This window comes from Lutra lutra, chromosome 4, assembly GCF_902655055.1.
Source record: "Lutra lutra chromosome 4, mLutLut1.2, whole genome shotgun sequence".
Lineage (NCBI taxonomy): Eukaryota > Metazoa > Chordata > Mammalia > Carnivora > Mustelidae > Lutra > Lutra lutra.
In genome coordinates, this window is record NC_062281.1 from 77,246,224 (window position 1) to 77,268,120 (window position 21,897).

Here is a 21,897-nt window from a genome sequence, read left to right on the forward strand (position 1 = left end):
CCATTCCTCTTGGAAGTAAACCACCACTTAATTTTTACATACTGGCTTTTTATGCAAAATAAACTGGAATCTATCAAGTGCCGTTAGTATTTCCCCACTTCACTCATGTCTCTTTCTGAAACACACATACACACACTCACTCATATGCACACCTTTCTCTCCACAACCACTGTCTGAGTAAACACTCAGCCTTCCAAAGGATATCCATCAGGAGACATCATGGTCCTGATGTCAAAGGTCTCCGCAGTAGCGTAATCTGGTCCTCCCCAAGGAGGGCTAAGAAACACAACATCAGCCTTTAAATGTGAAGCCAGCAAGAGGAAATCTCCACAGATGAACTCTATCTTGTCTGCTATTCCATAAACTTCTGCATTATTGCGAGCAAGATCAATCTTCACAGGATCAATATCAATGGCAATCACTAAAAGTGGAAAAAGAAGAGTCAAATGACAGTGATCTATAGAACAGTTCATCTGAGCAGTCTGATTTTTTCTCAGTATAAGAACTCTTTTTAAAGACTAAGAGAATCTGGCACATGTATCAGAGATAAAGAACTTAATTAAAAATTTTAATCTAGGGACGCCTGGGTGGCTCAGTTGGTTGAGCAGCTGCCTTCGGCTCAGGTCATGATCCCAGCGTCCTGGGATCGAGTCCCACATTGGGCTCCTTGCTCATCGGGGAGCCTGCTTCTCCCTCTGCCTCTGCCTGCCATTCTGTCTGCCTGTGCTTGCTCTCTCTCCCTCTCTCTCTCTGACAAATAAATAAATAAAATCTAAAAAAAAAAAAAAAATTTTAATCTAAGTTAGAAAGATTCACTTGTGTAGCACTAAGAAAATTTGACCGAAGGACCTGGCTTTCAAAGTTGTCACTCAGCCAGGTTTTCCAAAGCAAGTAGTGACAGCTGCCACACCGTATCTTCTGAGAGGTAAACACGTGCTTCGCACTGTGCTCTGAACAGCCTGAGCAGCAAACACTTGGAAATATCACTGACTGCATGTCAAGCCTCGAACACTAGGATTTCAGAAATGACCAATTTCCTAAAATGAAACAAAGCTTCCAAAGAAGGACAAATTTGAAAACTTCTACAGAAAAGCAAATTAAAACACATTTTGACAAACCCATAGAGCTAGTTTATGAAGAAGAAACGTAAAAACATCTGCTGATAATGTTTAATGAGACATCTTAGGAGGAGGGAACAGACAACACTGTTTTCATTGGATGGGCTTTCATTTAAATTTATTGCAATTTCATAATTAGCAATGCAAACATAAATTATTTTTAGCTCACTCCTATCTGGCAGTCAATAACTCAAGTGCACCTGTACATGCACCAGTGTGCTGGTGGCAATATTTCATATTTGGAAAGGCTAAGTGGAACCCTGATGCATACAACATGGTTGTCATGGAAACATAGTTTTCTAGAAAATGCTGGTTTCAAAATTTGTTAACACTTTTGAGAAGTAATGCACTAAATAAATCACTTGAACAATGAATATAAGCTCCAATTACATGCTGAAATCATGCATTTACAATGCTATATTTTCTGTTCTAAATAAACTACCATTCCTAAGAGAAAAGACGAAAATATTCTTTTCAGCTGTTAAATCTGCTCCATTTGTAGTACAGAGACAGATGGGAAGATATGCTGACAACACCAAAACTCAATGGGAAAAATGATTTTCAACATCAAATACATTCAGTCAATCCTCATGTTTCCATCTACATTTGTCCTAGAGGCTGCTTTGGTTTTAGGCCTAACAGAATGGAAGGACTCATTCTATCATGTAAAGGAAATGCTGGCAAATGTTGAATGACATTATACAGAACTGCACTGTCCAGGAAATGGTAGTAACTAGCCATACGTGGTTATTACCTTTAACCTGATTAAAATGACAGAAAGAATTTAGATCCTCAGTCACACTGCTACATTCTTTTAAGATTTATTTATTTATTTGAGAGAGAGAGAATACATGCATGCATTCGGAAGCTGGGGGAGGGGCAGTGGGGAGAAGGAGAGAAAATTATCAAGGAAATTCTCTCCTGAGTGCTGAGCCTGACACAGGGCTCCATCCCAGGACCCTGAGATCATGGCCTGAGCTGAAATCAAGAGTCAGCTGCTTAACCCACTGAGCTACCCAGACACCCCCACACTGTCACATTTCAAATGACCAACAGCCACATGTGGCTAGTGGCTATCTATGATACTAGACAGTGCAGATACACAACATTTCCATTATCACAGAAAATTCTATTGGATAACAGTAATACTGAAGTATATAGAAAGGGAAAAAATCTTTAACATCAAAATGCAAAACTTTGTGGATTCTCTAACCATTTAGTTGAGTACATGCCTAGAAAACAATTGGGTCTGGGAAATCATAGCAGAAGTAGCTTTCCTTTAGCTTGGGACCCACATCAGATATTTTTCTTTACCAAATGTGTACTAAGCTACAGAAAGCTTTGGCAAGAGACCTATACTCATAGAAATACAAATCTACAATATGGGTAGTTTCCATAATATTTTGAAAAAATTTCCATATCTGTTTGCCGCTTTACCAGAAGGCAGATATTTTAATTGTCATGCTGTGATACAATGTCAAAATGAAGACAAATTTGAAAATTTTTGAGGAAAAATTATTTTTATGCAATAAACACTGATCCAACAGAGCTGGCAAGTGCAGAGGAGAACTTTAAGAGTAAATAATGAATTCAAGGAAAAGAAAATAACTCCTATTCCAGTAAATGTGACGACAACTTTCATTCAGGCTATTAGAAGACCATGTAGGGTGAGAACTGTCATGCCCTGGAGCATGATTTAATAAGGGTCACAGTTCATCAGCATGGGTCTGGGTCTTCAATGTTAAGTTTTCCTTCACCAGTTTTTAGCTTCTATATTATACTTCCAGACTCATACTTTCCTAGTTAACATTAAAAACTTTAAATAAATTTAAGAGACTTAACTGTTAATTCACTGAAACGGAAGCTACATGTATAATACAAAGATGCTGGGGGGAAAAAGCATCTTCAGAGAACAACTGGTATCTTTAAAATGTCACATTGTATTACACTTTAAAAATAATTTAGAAAGAACAGGGACAACAGAGAAAAAACAGAGTAAAAATCCTGCCTTCATGACTCAGCTATGTCCATTTGGGCAGACCTTCCAATTTTACAAAGTTTTTTTTTTTTTGCCTTGGGAAATAGCAGACATATAACCTACTTGACATAGTTCCTGGCACATATATAGTGACACAAGGTTTCTTTTTCATGATTCTGAAGTCAAATGACCAGGAGAATGACCTAATACTTTAAAAATTTTTAATTTTACAATGCACAAACTGAAAGGTATTACAGAGGTTTTCTTAACCGTTAAACGATGTCCAAAGTCATAAAGGTGGCAAAACTGGAACTCCCTAACCACTCATCTTCTAAAGAATGGTTTCCCATTTTAATATTTTTAGTTTTTTATAATACTATAATCTTGGCTTCACCAAGCTGTGTCTGTGTAATCCTGAGCAAGTTATTTCATCTCTTTATTTCCCAGTTTATCTGTGAAATGGAGATAGTAAAAGATACACTTTATAAGATCGCTGACTAATAAATACATATTAAGCACTTATACCAATATGAGATACAAACTGTATGCTTACTATATGCTAACTATTATTATTTTAAATATTTGGCATTAAATTACTAATTATATAATAAATCTCGGCAAAGACAGGCTAAAGCAAAATGAAACATTTACTGAATAAATTAAAAAGAAATTACTGATCTTCCTTTGATGGCTAATTACCTCTCTTTCCTGTTAACGCAAACTGAATAGTATTTCCTCCAACTCCACAAAATGCATCTACTACAATGTCACACTTGAAGGACTGGCTGACCCGGCCAGCAATGTGTTCAGCAATCTTCTCAGGAGTAACTGAAAACCAGCCCTCTGTGAAGGGAAGAGTATTTCTGTTAAGACGTGTAGTTTCAAGAAGCCAACCCAAGCATAAACATAGCAAACACAGACAGACAGACACACACACACATTATATATATAACATATATATTATATGTACTTAAGCAAAACTTAGTTTCCCTTTTCCAGAAATTATAAATTACTGAGTTTTTAAAATGTTCCACCAAGCTTGTTATACAAAGGAGCAGCACCATTCCCAGTCCCAATTTCCACCAAAGCAACTGCCTCAATTCTTGCCTGATTCTTTTGTAATATACTTCTAATAATTGAATGCAATTTTTAGTTTTTCTTTTGAAGTATTAACTACTGACCTATTATGGAAAATGGAAAGTTAGCTATCCAACTGGCTCACTCCCCAAACTCCACTGAGTTTCCTGATTATTTCATTTCTAATGGGGAAGCAAACTGACCTCCTTTCCTAATAGAATTAACATTTTTTTCGGAAAGCTATTTCTCTGAACAAAAATGATACACCAGTTTTTCTGTTCCCTTTCCTTACCAAAACTTTAAATGGCTCCTCATTGCTGGGAGAATAAACATATAAACTCCCTTTATAGAATTAAAAAGCTTTTATCCAGTCTTAGTTCTCCAAACTCCTATACAGTTTCTTCAATACACAACATTTTGTAAATTACTATAAAAAGCTGACAGAACCCAAAATTCTAACCCCAGATCAAGCCTCCTAATTTTGAGTTATTAAGACCAGTGTTTAAGTAGCCCCAACATGAAACTAAGCATCACTTTGTAGAATTAAGGAAGGTGTTCAAGACATAGCAGGAACACTCTTTCTAGTTCCAGTGTTAATTCATTAAGTGGCATCTTTCTGAACTAGGTATTTTGTCATCAGATGTTCTGCTTAATAATCTATTGATTCCTTTTATTATTTATCCTAAAATATAGATTAAGTATAGATTAAACCTGAATGTGAAGTTTTAAAATCACATGTATATCCAAATTGAGAGAGACTATAGAAAATAAATGGGTCACTTTTCTTTGGAAAAATGTCAAAGTCATGAAAAATAAAAAGGCCGAGGAACTATTCCAGATGAAAGGAAACTAAAGAAACATGAAAACTAAATGCAATACATGATCCTATACTGGAAGGAAAAAAAAAATGCCATAAAAGACATGACCAGGGTAACAGATTATAAATTAGAGTCTGGACTACAGATGATAATAATTGTAGCCATGTTAAATTTGTAATTTTATCATTGTTACATAAAGTATCCTTATTCTCAGAAAATACACACACACACACACACACACACACACACACACACACACACGGTGTTAAGGGGTAGGAGCAACTGGATCAGAAACACACACAGAATGGTAAAGCAAATGTTAAACAGCAAATGTTAAAAATAGCCAAATCTGGGTAAAGGGCATTATCAACAATTTTTTTGCTATTCCTGCCACTTTTCTGTAAGTCTGAAATTATTTCAAAATAGTGTTAAACATTATATGCATATTTTACCTCTGTCCAGTTTAATCCCATCATCAAAACGGGAGAAGAGTCTGTATCTCTGTGCCCAGTATTTTGCCAGCTCAGGAACAGCAGCTATCTCAGGAGGCAGACCAATTACCTTTTTGTTCTTGTTTTTCTTTTTCTTCTTCTTCTTTTTACTTTCCACTAAAATAAAATAATATAAATACAGATGTTCACTATGAAAAAAGGCAATTATAGATGAATTTATCTAAGAAGTAAGTATAGCCACATTCAGTAATTACAATTTGGGAATGCACTGTAGACTATACAGGCAACGGCCCCCCAGAAGAAGTGGGAGGGCATACTGCAAACAGCACTGACTTTAGATTACAGCCCTATTTTGCTATTTACAAGCTTCCTGAGCTTGGAACAGTAACCCAGGCTCTCTAAGATCCAATTTTTAATTCCTTGAAAGGAATGAATGAATAGTATTTTACCTACTTACTTCACAGGATTGTTAGGGCATATGTAGAGATACTATATAGGTATAAAAGTTATCATTTCTTAAGTCAAGCAGAGAGAGTCAATTATCATATGGTTTCACTTATTTGTGGAGCATAACAAATAGCATGGAGGACAAGGGGAGATGGAGAGGAGAAGGGAGTTGAGGGAAATTGGAAGGGGAGGTGAACCATGAGAGACTATGGACTCTGAAAAACGATCTGAGAATTTTGAAGGGGTGGGGGGTGGGAGGTTGGGGGCACCAGGTGGTGGGTATTGTAGAGGGCACAGATTGCATGGAGCACTGGGTGTGGTGCAAAAATAATGAATACCGTTATGCTGAAAAAATAAAAAAACTAAAAAAAAAAAAAAGTTATCATTTCTGTTAGAGAAGACACTGCTTTAATTGGTCAATTATAGAAATCCAAGCATTTCTCTTCCCTTTTTTTTTTTTTAAAGATTTTATTTATTTATTTGACAGACAGAGATCACAAGTAGGCAGAGAGGCAGGTAGAGAGAAAGGAGGAAGCAGGCTCCCCGCCGAGCAGAGAGCCTGACGAGGGGCTCGATCCCAGGACCCTGGGAACGTGACCTGAGCCGAAGGCAGAGGCTTTAACCCACTGAGCCATCTAGGCGCCCATCTCTTCCCTTCTTTAAAACAAAATCTCTGGGGCGCCTGGGTGGCTCAGTGGGTTAAAGCCTCTGCCTTCGGCTCAGGTCATGATCTCAGGGTCCTGGGATCGAGCCCCACATTTTGGTTTAAGTTCTGAGATTAGAAATAGCAACTTAGAAAGAGTGCTGTCACAGCTAAGTATAATGACAAGAATTGATGTTGACAAATAAAATGACTACATTTAAATGATCCTTAAGGACAGGACTATGTCTTAATATGGTCATCTGATCATTGTAACACACAAGGTGTTATCAACAGCAAAGTGTAGTAAGAGTGTTTTAGGAGAGGGGACACTAACATTTTGAGTGAATAATTACTGTGCAAGACCATCCTGTACACGACGTAACATTAAGCAACCCAAAGTACTAAATGTCGGTATCCCCAGGTCATTTTAATAGCCAACATCTTCCACATGCCCCTGAGGTGGTGGTATCACCCCAGGTGAGAACTACCAGCAATATGAGGCAAGGTAATTAGGGAAGCAGGGGAGGGCCGGAAAATGGGATTGAGGAATCAGACAATCTTGTACGGAGTCCTTCTATGCTGCCAACTGGTTCTGTGATCTCAGGCAAATTTTAGTTTCTCTGAGCTTAACTTTCTGTATTTTTAGAATGAGGATAATCCTGCCTACTTCACGGGGTTATTTTATAGATTAAATAAAAATGAGGTACATAAAGGCATTTTGGAAATCTACAAGTACCACATGAACATCAGTTGTACATGACAATAAAAAAATTTAAACTACTTTAAGTATACATTTTAGAAAGGCAAAGAAGTATGGTATACAAAGAATATAGCTTTACACACACACACACACACACATGAGAAAAAAATTAAGATTCAAATGAGCTATTTTCCACAATTCTAAATTAAGAGACCATCACAATATAATTGTTTCATTAGGGCAAGTCTGAAATCATTCATCAATAAAAATGAATACATGTCAAATGAAAATTTCTATCTGATAAAAGCCTCAATGTTCCACTGAATACAATTATAAATTATAAAAGAACATTTACTGTAGAATACATTCAAATAGTACAGAAGGACATAAACTGAAAAATGTGACTCCATTCTGCATTCATTATAGGCAACTACTATAAATACCTTATGTCAGTGTACCATCCAAACAACAAACTACCACTACCAACAACCATTACCACAAAAGCACCCCCCCCAAGAATTATCAAAAGGAAAACCAGGGCAATACCAAATTTTAAGCCAGTCACTTTTAGCCTAGGGAAGAGGGTAGTGGCAGAGACCAATCTTAATGGCACAGACAGAGGGACTCAGTTTTCCCATGTGCTTGGCCTTTTCTTTTCTCATGCTTGCACAGCCAAGAATGTAGTGTTCTGGTGCCAAATCATTGCCACTGGCATTTACACTTGCTGTGCCTTCTCTCCAATTAAAAATAAATAGTACTGAATCCTTAGGTACTTAGGTAGTGAAAACTAGGGAAGCATATTACCTAAATTCATCAGCAAGCTGAAGTCATTCTTAATCTTACCTTCAGTTTCTACCTGAAGAGAATCTGGGGTAATCTGAGTAACACCATCTTCCTTATCCGTAATAGCTACTACTGTGCTGTCTCCTTCATTTTTTCCTGTTTCAAGTTCACCAGCTGAAGACATGGCATGACACTTTTCAGGCTCTGGATTACTTGTCTCCAGTGGGTCATCATCTTTTTTAACAGGCATTTCTTGTTCCTCTGAATCACTGCTTGTGCAGGTGTCTTGCACATTGTCATGAGAAACTGATTCCTGTGATGCTTCCTCATCCATTGGCTCATTAATCCATTTTAGGAATTTTTCTACCTGAAATTTTAAGTCATTACAAGCATGAATGAATTCCAAATTACACAGAATATTCCCATCTGTTTTACCATTTGGACTTCACTGAAGCTGCTATAATTATTAGCTCTAATAAGGATACTGTATCATACAAGCTAATTATATATAAGTAATTCTTTTTTTTTTTTTTAAGATTTTTTTAAAAAATTTATTTATTTGACAGAGAGAGAGAGATATCACAAGTAGGCAGAGAGGCAGGCAGAGAGAGAGGAGGAAGCAGGCTTCCCGCCGAGCAGAGAGCCCGATGTGGGGCTTGATCCCAGGACCCTGGGATCATGACCCGAGGTGAAGGCAGAGGCTTTAACCCACTGAGCCACCCAGGTGCCCCTAATTATATATAAGTAATTCTGAGCTAACTATACTTTTGTATATGGACATACCATGACCTTATTAAAGATTTCTTTAAAAGGAAGAAAATATCAGATTAAACACATGACAATGACCTTACTGTAATCAATTAACACTAAGAAGATAAAGCTGAACTGTTCTAGTAGCTTTGCATAAAAGGCTTCTAACAATACAACCATACTATGTGGTATTACCATTACAAATGTACCTACTTATTGTTGAGTCTTTATTATTAGCTTTTCAAATTATACAGATCTTTCTTCAACGGCTCAGGTTATGTTAAATTATACTCAGCACCAAAGATAAACTAAAAAGATCTAGTGTCCATCTATCTGTAAGGAAAAGAGGAGTGTTATCTTAGAATGCAAGCTGTCCTTTAATGGAGCAGTAAAGCCAGTAAAATGATTGCTAAAAACTGGGTTTCTTAGAAATGTTAACAAGGTGTTAACAGAGGATATATACGTCCTTGCACACTTCTGTAACAAGAACATTCTTCGCAATAGATCCTGGTAACCTTCCTATGAGTTAGGAAATTGGACGATGAGCATAGATAACAACCCAGAGTCTTTAAAGGGACTGTGTCTATAGAGCAGTCAGATATCTAAGGACACAACAGTCATATTTCTTTTCTTCTTGGCAATACTTAGCAGTTATGTTTTTGCTCTTTGTCTATAGCTGGATGTATGGGGACTATCACATCCAACATGTAAAAAATTCTGTAAGACTGACTGCTGATACTGGGAAATGTGTTCCAGATATAACCAGGGCCACAAAAATATTAAAATATCACCAGCAACCAATCTGAAATATAACAAAAATAAAGCCAGCTATAAATCTGTAGCATGTTTTGAAGAATGCTTAAGTTGGGAAGGATAATGTATCCTAAGGGTAAAACAAAGTCATCGCAGGGTCTGAGATTTTTTGTTGCCTGAAGGAGCTGCTGGAGAGGTAACTGACACAAAGGTTTTGCTCACTAGAAGGTTGTCCCCACCCCCATAATGGATAAGCATCACTCATCAAACCAAGCAAAAATACTTCTTATTATCTTTGTTTTTCAGGTGCTTGGACAGCAGGTATAGCAGAGTAAAAGACAGGGGACGTGAATATTCCAGTTAGCAATGTAAATCACTAAATTAGCAAGAAACTATTAGGATGAACTGGTTAGTGCAACGTTTGACTGATCACCTCCAGATGAGGTCAAAATTAAAGCTTACAATAAATGCAGGACCAGATACTGATTTCCAGGATCCTACTTAGCCTGAGGCAGATAAGAAATTCTCACTGTTACTATATATATGAAGCAATTTTATCTATTTATCTTTCCAATGATACTAGCTTTCAAAACATCCCTTTTTCATATTACTCCCAACTTATTCTATTTCAAATTTGGTTCACATGATATATGCCTTTGGGAAGGAAGAGGAAGAGAATTTCAGGTACCTTTATATCTGATAGAAACAAGATTTCCACTTGAAAAAAATTTTAAAGAGTCAAGCTCACAAAATGAAATTTTATCTGTAAATAAAGAACAAAATTTATATGTACCTTAGTCAAGGTTTTGCTTTTTTTGAATGCTTTTTCTGATTCTTCAGTAAAGAAAATGTGTTTGTTTTTCATATTTATTTGTCTTCTCATGTCCAGGAACTTTGACTTATACTTCACATTCTTCTGTAGGTATCTGACCCGCCGATGACTGAAGTTTGAAATTCCACCATATCTGTGACCAAACCAAAGGAAGCTGACTCAAACCTTAAGTTCTGAGTTTGTTTTCTTATATGAAAAGAGAATAAAACTGACAATTTTCACTATTTTTCTACTACCACCATTTAATTTTTATTTTATTTTCTACTAGCCACCATCTTATTTTTCTAAATTATAAAGATTATGAAATAACGTTTGAATGTAGAGGGATTTAGGGTCTTGGTTATATGTTAACTTCCAAGTAAATGTGAAACACCAGTTGGGGATATCAACATACCTTACGTATAACAGAAAGCAGATATTACATAGTAAAATATAAAAAGGAAATACTAGAAAAATATAACCCCACTGCACGTTAGGGAAATATAATCTTTTCTCATGGTGAGAGGATACCAAAGCACTTTAATACATATTTGGGTACATCGAACTATTTTATCTTTTATATTTTTATTTAAATTCTAGTTAGTTAACATACAGTGCAATATTGGTTTCAGGAGTAAAATTCAGTGATTCATCACTTACATACAACCCCCAGTGCTTATCCCAGGTGCCCTCTTTAATTCCTGTCATCCATCTAGTCCATTCCCCACCCACCTTTCTCCATCAACCCTCAGTTTGTTCTCTGTCATTATGAGTCTCTTATGGTTTCTTTTTTTCCTCCACCTTCCCATATGTTCATCTGTTTTGTTTCTTAAATTCCATAAGTCAAGTCATATGGTATTTGTTTTTCTGAATTGACTTATTTTACTTAGCATAACATACACTTAGCTCCATTCATGTCATTGCAAATGGCAAGATTTCATTCTTGTGGATGGCTGAGTAATACCCCATTGTATATATGCACCACATCTTCTTTACCCATTCATCATTTGATGGACATTTGTGCTCTCTCCATAATTTGGCTGTTGTTGATATGAATTATTTTAATTTATTTTGAAGATTTTATTTGTGAGAGAGAGAGAGAGCGAGCACAAGCAGGGGGAGCAGCAGGCAGAGGGAGGAGATGCTGAGCAAGGAGCCTGATGTAGGGCTTGATCCCAGGACCCTGGGATCATTACCTGAGCCAAAGGTAGATGCTTAACCGACTGAGCCACCTAGGCATCCCTATACAAATTATTTTAAAAGTGGCCACTGATTTTTTAACTTAAATTGATCTGAGCTTACCAAAAAAGCAAATCCCTATTATCAAAATATTTAGAGAATATCAGTTGATCTAACCATCTGAATTTTTTTAGTCCTAAATCATACAGAACGAGTACAAAGACTTCTTTGACTGTATCAAACCTCGTTTAAGTACATCTTCCACAGTGCCACAGACTATTAGAAATTTAAAATGTAATATACAATTAGCATTTATGAACTCAACAGTTTAGTGTTAAATGTCAGGTGTTATCGTCTAGCCATATCATAAACTTCTTTATAAAGTCTATTTTATGCTTTTCTTTTTCAGAGGGAGAGGGAGAAACTTTAGCGGGCCCTGCTCCACGACCCTGAGATCACAACTTGAGTGGAAACCAAGAGTTGGATGTTTAATCAACTTTGCCACCCAGGTGCCCCAATTTTATCCTTTTAAGTAGAGCCAGGAATCTTAAATAGAAGAAAAGTTAAATTCCAGGTAACAGAATAACTCTCCACAAATGTATACTAGCAAGAGCCACCCAAATAATTTCTCAATAAAATTATATGTGGGTAGAAATGAATTCTGCCAGAATCTTAAACATGGCAATATCAGGAAAATATTTTATATTACTAATCTTTATGATCTTTAGCTTTGAATGCTATGAGCTACAACTGCCTTCAAGTACCATAAGGAGAGATAACAGATAGTTTAAATATATTCATAGTATTATAATTATGAGCATATATTTCTGAGCTAATTTGCATCATTTTATAAGTCAATTTTGAGATCTATGTCCTCTTCTTTCTGACTTCGTAATATGTAGGTATCAGTTAAAATTTCACAACTAAGAAAATAAATCTCACCCCTTAGAAACATCAAAGACCTTAATCTTGGTTTAAATGACTGGTGCAAGCTGACATAAATGTCTTTAGTGTGCCTTAACTACTCAGTTCAGTCTCCAAGGTATATACCACAGACCCCTCAGTTTTCTTATATATAATTCAGTTTTCTTTCATTTTCTTCAGTTTCAGATTTCTTATAAATCTTAGATTTAAATGCTTGGGCATTTAATCCCAGAGAAAACTTATACTTTCTGTATACAAATGTTCATAGCAGCTTTATTTGTAATAGCAAAATACCACACACAATCCAAATATCCTTGCACAGATGAATAATTAAAACTGATATATCCATACAGTGAATACTATTCAGCAGTAAGTAGGAATGAACTATTGGTAAACACATTAACTTATGGGGAACCTCAAGGGCATATGCCTAGATCTTAGGAACAACCTAGAAGGACATACAGGGTGGTCAGTTAAACACACAAGTACTAGATAAATGTGCACATACTGATAAGTCAGGATGTTCATGGTACATTGTTGAGGGAAAAAAAGCAAACTGCAGAACATGTATACTATGATTCTACTTTTGTGTTTTATAAAAAAAGAGTAGTAGTACATATATGTACTTATATGTACATAAGCATAAAAACACATATGATTAAATTAGGAAGGATATATGCCAAATACTGCCTGCCTCTGAGGAATGATTTGAAAGATTTTTACTCTTTGTTACTTCTGTTTTGAGTTTTAATGTTTTCATTATAAAAAAGAAAAAAGGCTACTGCAGACTCGAACTTTTCATGACATGCTTGCTATAGATCTCAAATGTGCACAAAGGCAGACATGTGAGATGCAAGGTGAAAAAGGGAACCATGCTTAAAAGTCTCAAGAGCTTGGCCTAAATCCTTAATGTGATCCTGACCAAGTCACACCTCTGTGGGCTGCAGCTGCTTTACCCATGAAACTCTAGTATTAGGTTGCTTTGACGTACAACTGAGTTAATAACACATGTGAATATATCAAACATGTAGTAATCTATGAGAAGTTAGTGTTTTAACTGTAATATCTCAAATTCTATAAACTCTATAACCATCATAAGCTATTTGAATATCAGAGAACTTGAAGATAGCTGAAGTGTTACAACTTCAAGAAGACACAGTGTTTATGTAATATTTATGTATAATTACTTTTGTCCTGGGCCATGCTTGAATCCTAGAAGGGAACCACTGTCATCAAAGTCTGAATCTGGGTTTTCATCAATGTCCAGTTCGTGGCTAAACAAATAAACAAAAGGTAAAGAGCAATAAGCCATTACATCCAGAGCCCACCAGTTCAGGCAAATATTAAAAGATACAATAATCAACCTACACACACACTTTCCTATTGCAACAATCAACCACCAGCTCACAAATCCAGGAAGACAGGAAAGAGCAGTTTAATCAGATTTTCCAAATATGATAAACTACCCAGCAGTGTTTGGAACACAGCAATAAGTACTCAAATCCTAATTAACTTTATATTTGAACATGGCACTAATACCAATCTCTCCATCTGCCTTTGGAAAGACACCTGTAAAAGATGCAGCCTTAAACTAATCTCCTAGAGTGCTACTTTTAGTTTTCCTTAAAAATGAAGATGGAAACATTTGGTAAGTATCAATGTAACCAAAAAATTTACTCTCTCTCTCTGTATATATATTAAGAATAAGGTAGTGATACAAATAATAAGTAACCCATGATCATCAGTTTATTGGGGATGCCTTCTAGTGATCCCTACTACCTAATGACAGTACCAAGTAAGAGAAAATGGTGAGAAATAATTCTTACAAATTAACTTAGTCATTGAACATTTATGGTGAACCTACTAGGTTCCAGAAATGTAAGTATGCCACACATAGTCTCTGCCTCCAGGACCTAAAGGAGGAATTATGGAGCATTGTATAGCATGTAGAAAGAACACAACGGAAGCATGCTTTTATGTATATACTAAGTTACTGAGCCTCCAAAGCTTGCATATTGTTTTTTCAGAAGATGGAACACTTCACATCCTGTCAAAGAATTAAAAAGCTATTAGCTAACGTCTAAGTTTTGCAATGTCTACCCTTTCCTTGTATTTTACGGAATTAGCATTTGACCATATTCTACTTATATTATTTGCTACTTGTTTAATTTTACATATCAATAGTATACTAGCACTGCTTCCTGAAGATTTGGTCTGAGTGTTAGACTTAGAGCTGCCACTGTTTTGCTATGTAACTCTGGGAAAGGCATTTATCCTCATTTTGTTTTAATATTCCCACCTATAGATTAAGAGCATTAGATTACATATTTCTGAGGTCTATTTCAGCAATAAAATTGCTAGATATACTCAGACATTTGGGGAAAAAAACAAACAGAACTTCCTTGAGAGAAACCTTATCAACTTATATACGAATTAAAAGCTGTCATCCATGGATAGCTACTGTCAGATTTATTACACGCTAGTTTTTTGTCTTCCCAACGAGCTCATAAAAAAAGCATTTGTTCCACTTTAGAAGCAAGAAACTGTGGCAGAGTCAGACTTGGGATTTGCCAAGTGTTCCAGCGTGTAGCGTCTTGCTAGTATGTCTCATCTTATTTCCTCACGGGATTGACAGTACAATATAACAAGCCCTTTGTAGGAACTCCCTCAAGGACACAAGTGCTTATGCTACCACACTGTGGAGAGAGAAGTAATATGCAACTTGCCTCCTCTTGAGTTTGCTTGGCTTACGTTCAGGTGGATCTTCTTCACTCTCATCTCCATCAATATTGTTGGGATGTGGTCTTTCTTTGATTGTGTTTGCTTCTGAAGAGTCCTGTGAATCTAAAGAGGCAGACATTGCAGTGGATTTTCCCCTTAGTGTGACAACTCTTCTGCCTTTTGCAAACGCTATCAAAATATTTTTGCTACCTTCCTGCAATGAACTGTACATGCATATCAGGCACAGTGCCAGACCAATTTACCTATTTTATATATCTACAACCCAGAATCTGAGCATAAAAAAACTATAGCTATGTGTAATTATTAAAGTTTAAAAGTTTCCATGATTTAACTACTTAAAAAAAAAACTAAAACTACTTTTTCCTCATAGCTGTCCAAATCTACACAAAGTAATCCACAGTTACCTTTGTGATAGCTAACCAGTTATCACATTTTGATAGAACTTTAATTAATTAATTTTAGAGGGAGAGAGAGAATCTCAAGCACACTCTGCTGAGCATAGAGCCTGACTTGGGGCTTGATCTCATGACCCTGAGATCATGACCTGAATAGAAATCAAGAGTCAAATGCTTAACTGAGTGAGCCACTAAGGTTCCCTACATTTTGATGGAATTTTAACTTAAATCATTCTGAAGACAGCATAATATATTGATTAAAAATGACTTCTCGGGGGCACCTGGGTGGCTCAGTGGGTTGAGGCCTCTGCCTTCGGATCAGGTGGTGGTCGCAGGGTCCTGGGATCGAGCCCCGTATCGGGCTCTCTGCTCAGCGGGGAGCCTGCTTCCCCTTCTCTCTGCCTGCCTCTCTGCCTACTTGAGATCTCTGTCAAATAAATAAATAAAATCTTTAAAATAAAATGAATTCTGTTTATTAAGAAGCAAACACAGTTAATTATCTCTAATATAACTTAAATTAAAAGTAACAGCGAGGTAAGCACCACCATTTAGAAAAAATATTTTTAACTTGTGGTAGCTCCACCTGAGGGACATGTCTTTCTTCAGATTGGCACAAAGTGAGTGGGTGGGACTGGAAATGGAGATCTGCAGTGTAGACAAAGAGAGTCTTTGATTGTGTAGGCACAGATTATTTTAAGAGAACACCCAACCACAAACAACAGAAAACATACTTATATAGAAATGCAATATATACCTTGTATGTGTTTTTTAAAGATTTTACTTATTTCTTTGGGAGCAAGAGAGAGCATGAGTGGGGAAAGAGCAGAAGAAGAGGAAGAAGGAGACTCCCTGCTGAGCAGGGAGCCCAATGTGGGGCTTGATCCCAGCACCCTGGGATCATGACCTGAGCTGAAGACAGACACTTAACCAACTGAGCCACTTAGGCGCCCTTATACCTTGTGTTTTGATCTCAAGGCAAGATCTAAAACAAATTAAAACCTAGAATTCTCAGATTTATTCTGATGGGACTCACCCTGGGACTAAGTAAAGAAATGGATAATCTATATATATAGTTAGGAAAAAGGCAACGGAAGACTATAAGATTTAGTATATTTGACAAAGAGAAAAATAGGAAGATAAGTGAGGATGATCAAAGGAATAACATGAAGGAATAAGAGAGGGGAAAATACATTGGCCAGTACACATATTTCAAATTTTATGGTCAAAATTAGCACAGAAAGAAATCAGGAAAGTATAGAAGAGTATCAAAAGGCCAATATAAAATAATCACATTATTAAAAAAGTATGAAAATAACAAGGAATGAGAGTAAGTAACTTCCATTGGAAGAGCAACAGAGAAAAAAGAGATTAAAAGGTAGGTAGAGCCCCTTCAGTAACTCTCTAAAGGAAACTCTCAGCTAGATGAAGACCAGCAATCTGAGGAGCAAAGCAAATCCAACTGTTAAATAAAGGCCAAAAACTTTTGCTTCATATAGGGATGGGACTGAGAAGAAAGTCTTATATTATAAACCAGACTTTTCTAGCACTAAACATCAAGGATGCCAAGAAGGCATCTTAATGACCTTCCGGAAGTTCAGAAGTCATAAAAATTTTCTCTCTCATTTTCCTGGTGCCATCAGTTAGAATTCTCCTTCTGAGCAAGAGCATTCTTATCAACCTCTGACTTTTCTTAATATACCTCTCACTGGCTTTCCTTAGTCCTTTCTTTAGACCAGATTTTGTTTTGTTTTGTTTCAAATCACTTAGGCTGGAGTCAACCAAGTTCCTTATCCTGGATATTTTATGAGAATCCTAAAGTCAACCCTTCCAATTATAAATTAGTATCATGCCCTGTTGAGATTCCCTACAGAGCAAGACTTCAATTGCTTGGAAATAAATTCCAGTATGACTTACAATCAGATTTGCCTGATGTCCACTGTGTACTCTGAACTATTCTCTAATAGGCCTCCTATAAATTCATTTGCTCCATAGAAACCTGGAAGTTCCCCATCCACTCTATTAAAAAATTTCTCAAGGGAGTTCTAAGTTTTAATTCACTGGCCACCAAGGTCCAAGTGGAAGGAATGATAGTTTTGAGAACTCCAAACTTTATTTACATGAAAGGTAATAAACTTATAATACATGAATTAAATTATGTGGCATTATAAAATGTAATTGACATTGTGTAACCCTAACATAAAGGATAGGTGTTAATTATTTTGCTCAGTAGGTTAATTTTCCTAACTGTTACTTAGCAGGATAAATCTTGGCCAATCTTACCCTGAGCTGGTTGGTTTGTGCTTCTGTTCCCAGACAAGCTGCTATCCTTGGTTCCTCCATTACATGGTTCACTCTGGCCAGAAGCAGGACATTCTCTGCTGCTGCTGACTTCACTTAGCCACTGATGTCCATCACAACTTACTGAAGAATCTAACTGGCTTTGTTCCACTTCCTCTGAATTTAAACTTATGTTATTAATTCCACCAAGAATTTCAATATGCTCTTTATCACTTGAACTAGAGCTTTCACTATCAATTGTAATAGATGGAGATGGAAAAGACATTAAGTCTGCTTTCATGCAATTTTCTTCTTTCTCATTGTCAACTTCTATTTTAGACCCACAAGTATCTGTTTCACAGGTTTGTGAGGTATCAAAAGTCCAACCCTGAGCTTCCCAATACTGAAATTGTTCCAAATAATACCAATAAAGTTGACTATAATGTTGTTCCCATTCCTCCTTTGTATCAGGAATGTTCCAAGGTTCAGAACATAGTGTCTGATCTGAATGTTTTTCTTGCCAGCTTTGCCATAATATTCCTCCACCATATTCGTTCCAATATCTTTCCCATTTTTCTGTGATTTCTAGCTTTGGAGTTAATGTATTTTCAACAGGAAGATTTTCAGTTTCAGTATCTTTTTTGGTTTGACGTTTACATGTTTTGGTGCTCTCATACTGTTCAACTGAAGATGGATCATCTGAAGCCAAAATGTCATCTTCATATTCTTGTCTCCAAGATTCTCTTATAATTTCATCTAAGTACTTCTTTTGATGTTTTTTCTTTTTCTTTTTTATTCTAACTTTATTTCTAGTATTCATAGAAACCTACATAAGATAAATAACTTGAATATAAAATGCAGCTCACAAACTATAAAATAAAGAGAATCCAAGTCTATTTTAAACATTAAATTAAATAATTTACTGTCAAATCCCCATCCTTGGTTTTTAGTTATACAAACAAGTTAATCTTACTATTTATGTTTCCAGGAGGAGGAAAAAAGGACATATATCAAAACTTGCAGTTTTAATTAATTTATAAATATGTATGTTTAAAAAGAGGTAGAATGCTCTAATTTATGAATATGTTAGATTTGGGATAAAAAATTCTTTGTGATATCTTACGGAGAAAACTAAGAAAGAGAAACATAAGTAACTTACCTCAAAATTCTTATGTGCAGATATCCCACCAAACTGAAGTGGTAGTCCCATACTTCTCATGAGTTCAGCCTCAGAATCAAGTTCACTTTCATCAAGGCCTAAGCCTTTACTGTCATGTGACTCTGCAGTGCCACCTTCCTCCCCTTCTTCCTCTTCTGGAGCTTGGTCTCCTACAGACAGCATCTGTTAGCTTCATTTTACAGGAAATGCAGATGCACGTTTTTTCATCATTTTATTTTTTAAAAATTTATTTATTTGAGAGAAAGAGAACACGAACACACATGCACAAGCCCATGGACAAGACCACACAAGCAGGGGGAGGGGCAGAGGAAGAGGACAGGCAGGCAGACTCCCCTCTGAGTAGGGAGCCCAATATGGGGGTTGATCCCAGGACCCTGAGATCATGACTCTAGCCAAAATCAAGAGCTGGACATTCAACTAACAGTCAGTCAGGGGTCCCTCATCCTCATTTTAAAGAGAAACCTGAGACCAAGAGTTATACAAAGGTTACGATTTTTTAGGGGTAACACAGACTAGCCAATTAAGAATCAGGAGACAACTTCTAACATGGCTCTGCCCACCACCAGCTGCCTAATCAACTTACACTTACTGAGCATCTCCTCTGTGCTGTGTACTGTGCAAAGTACTGAGGCTATAAGAGGGAATGTGGCAGAATAACCACAGGGAAAACACATTTTCACATTCCTTATTACTCAATAAGAAATATTATTATTGGATATATCATACTCAATAAGGAATATCATTATCAATGAGCAATATTCCTCAATTAGATCAGTGAATTTAAAATGATGATTTGTGGAGTTTACTTTAGCATCTAGTAAGAAGAGTGGTAAAAGGTATGTCTTTAGGTGCCTCATGGTTTTTTCAATCACAACTGGGATTTATATTCTGTGACTCTGTGGGAGTAATGATTTAATGAAAGCTATAAAAGTCTGAAATCCCCTAAACTGGAAGTTCCTTTCAAATGCCCTGATTCTCCCAGAAAACCTGTTTTATTATAACAAAACAAGTTTAGCTTTATACTAGTATGGTTACATAAAAGTTTACCACACCATTAATTGGACAAATGCCATTCAAAAGCTCCATTAACCATTTAAAATGTGAGAGAAGTATCATTTTATACACTGACATACTCAATTAGGGCTGAGCTGCACTCCAGCTAAATGATCATAGACAATAAAAGAGTGAATCTTACAAACCAAAAATGGAGACTGTAAATAAGAGGAATCTTCTGTGTATAAATTCTACTAAAACAAAGAGGGGAAAAAAGATACCTACCTAAAGAGGATTCCACTCACCATTCTATTCAATGAACTTATGAAAGTTCAGGAGATAGTAAATAGGAAAAACAAATGTGCTAAGTTTTATGATCCTTTCATGGTATGCATATTTTATGTTCAGTAGGAGCCTGGAGTCTAAAGAAACCTTATTTGTACATTACATTGAAATGTAAACCAAACACTTCATTCAGTGATCAACTGAAGAAACAGTGATTTGTTCCACCACTGTGAGAGTTAAAGGATTTTTAAGGGTAACATGATGCACTTCATTTGTGCTGAATTTAGCCTAGAACTCACGCTAGTTTTCTTTCTATCTAGAGAAACAAAAAAGACCTGTGTGGAAAGAACAAATGCGGTCATTGAGGAAGTCTGAGAGAGACCAAGATAGTTTTCAGGTTAACTAGGTGGGACTCAAAATACATAATAAATTCTATTTGTTATTTGTGAAAGTTAACCCAGATTGTGGCCTCTTTACTTCAAGCAGAAGACTAAGGATGTTCACTTTGCATTTATCTTGAATAATTTATCTATACAATTGTTAAAGTATTAAACAAGGAGGTCATTAGACTGAAGTGGCTTGAAGGCCTTCGTTGTCTATGTAAGCAAACCAAACACATAAGCCACAATCAAAGCACTCAAATCTAAGAAAAGAACACTGAAGAACAACTAATCACAAACAGCTAACTAGGCTTCCCCAAATGAGGTCATTCCTTAAGATAGAGCCAATCAATAATTTCCTTGCTTTGCTTCTATATCTTCTCTATTAAAAAACTCTCCCCTAACTCCTGTCCTGTAGTGGTGCTCCTATCTAGGGAGCTGGCAACTGCCTGAGTTGCATAGATATAAGTTCAAATAAACTCCTGAAAATTTTAATGTGCCTCTGTTTATCTTCCCACACAATAAAATTTTGCTGAAAAAACCATATGTTCTCTACTTTTCAAAGCTTCAAATTTCATCTTGCCCTTATCTAATGGCAACAACTCAGGAAGGAACACTACAAAGAGCAAAAGATGCTACCTCAAGTCCACACAGGAGCTAGCTACAGAAAAAGAAAAGATGTGCTTTGACAGGGATTCTAGAACCACGTTATAATAAAAAATAAGGAAAGTAACCTATGATTACTGGTTGTCATTTATAATATTTAATGCCAACAAATTAATGTAGTATAACAAATTATATTTAAAATCAGTACACTATTAGTTACTTTAAGCAAGAAAAGGGCCATAATGTTTTACACTGTATTACCTGCATTGTCGCCACTGCCTTTGACATAGTAGCCTTTTAATCCCAAATTGCACAATTTTCGATCTCTACAAAGCAAATTAAATAGTCAATATTGAAATAAATTATAAACTTGAGAAAAAAACAAGTTTGAGGCAGCACAGATTAATTAAAAAGGTTAAGGAACAGAAAAGCAATCTGCTAATATATTTTCCTCATCTGTAACATACAGGTAATAATACATAACCTGTGAAGTTATTATAAGAATAGTATATTGTAAAGTATTTAATAGATAGCACATGGGAAGCAACTTTAATTGTAATTACTGATTATTAAAATTAAATGGTAGTTCTAGTTTGGAGGAAGAAT

At 36.1% G+C, this 21,897-nt stretch overlaps 1 protein-coding gene across 1 annotated transcript in view; it reads right to left on the reverse strand.

Annotated features, from left to right (window-relative positions):
• TGS1 (trimethylguanosine synthase 1) overlaps positions 1-21,897 on the reverse strand; it is a 39,016-nt gene that overhangs the window by 11,996 nt on the left and 5,123 nt on the right. Inside the window, exons 2-11 of the mRNA XM_047724553.1 lie at positions 21,553-21,617; positions 19,007-19,176; positions 17,851-18,673; positions 15,160-15,277; positions 13,621-13,707; positions 10,313-10,484; positions 8,077-8,383; positions 5,444-5,599; positions 3,796-3,939; positions 205-421 (exon numbers count right to left, since the gene is read on the reverse strand). Of these exons, the coding sequence (XP_047580509.1) occupies positions 205-421; positions 3,796-3,939; positions 5,444-5,599; positions 8,077-8,383; positions 10,313-10,484; positions 13,621-13,707; positions 15,160-15,277; positions 17,851-18,673; positions 19,007-19,176; positions 21,553-21,617 (2,259 nt within the window). The remainder of the gene's footprint in view (positions 1-204; positions 422-3,795; positions 3,940-5,443; positions 5,600-8,076; positions 8,384-10,312; positions 10,485-13,620; positions 13,708-15,159; positions 15,278-17,850; positions 18,674-19,006; positions 19,177-21,552; positions 21,618-21,897) is intronic.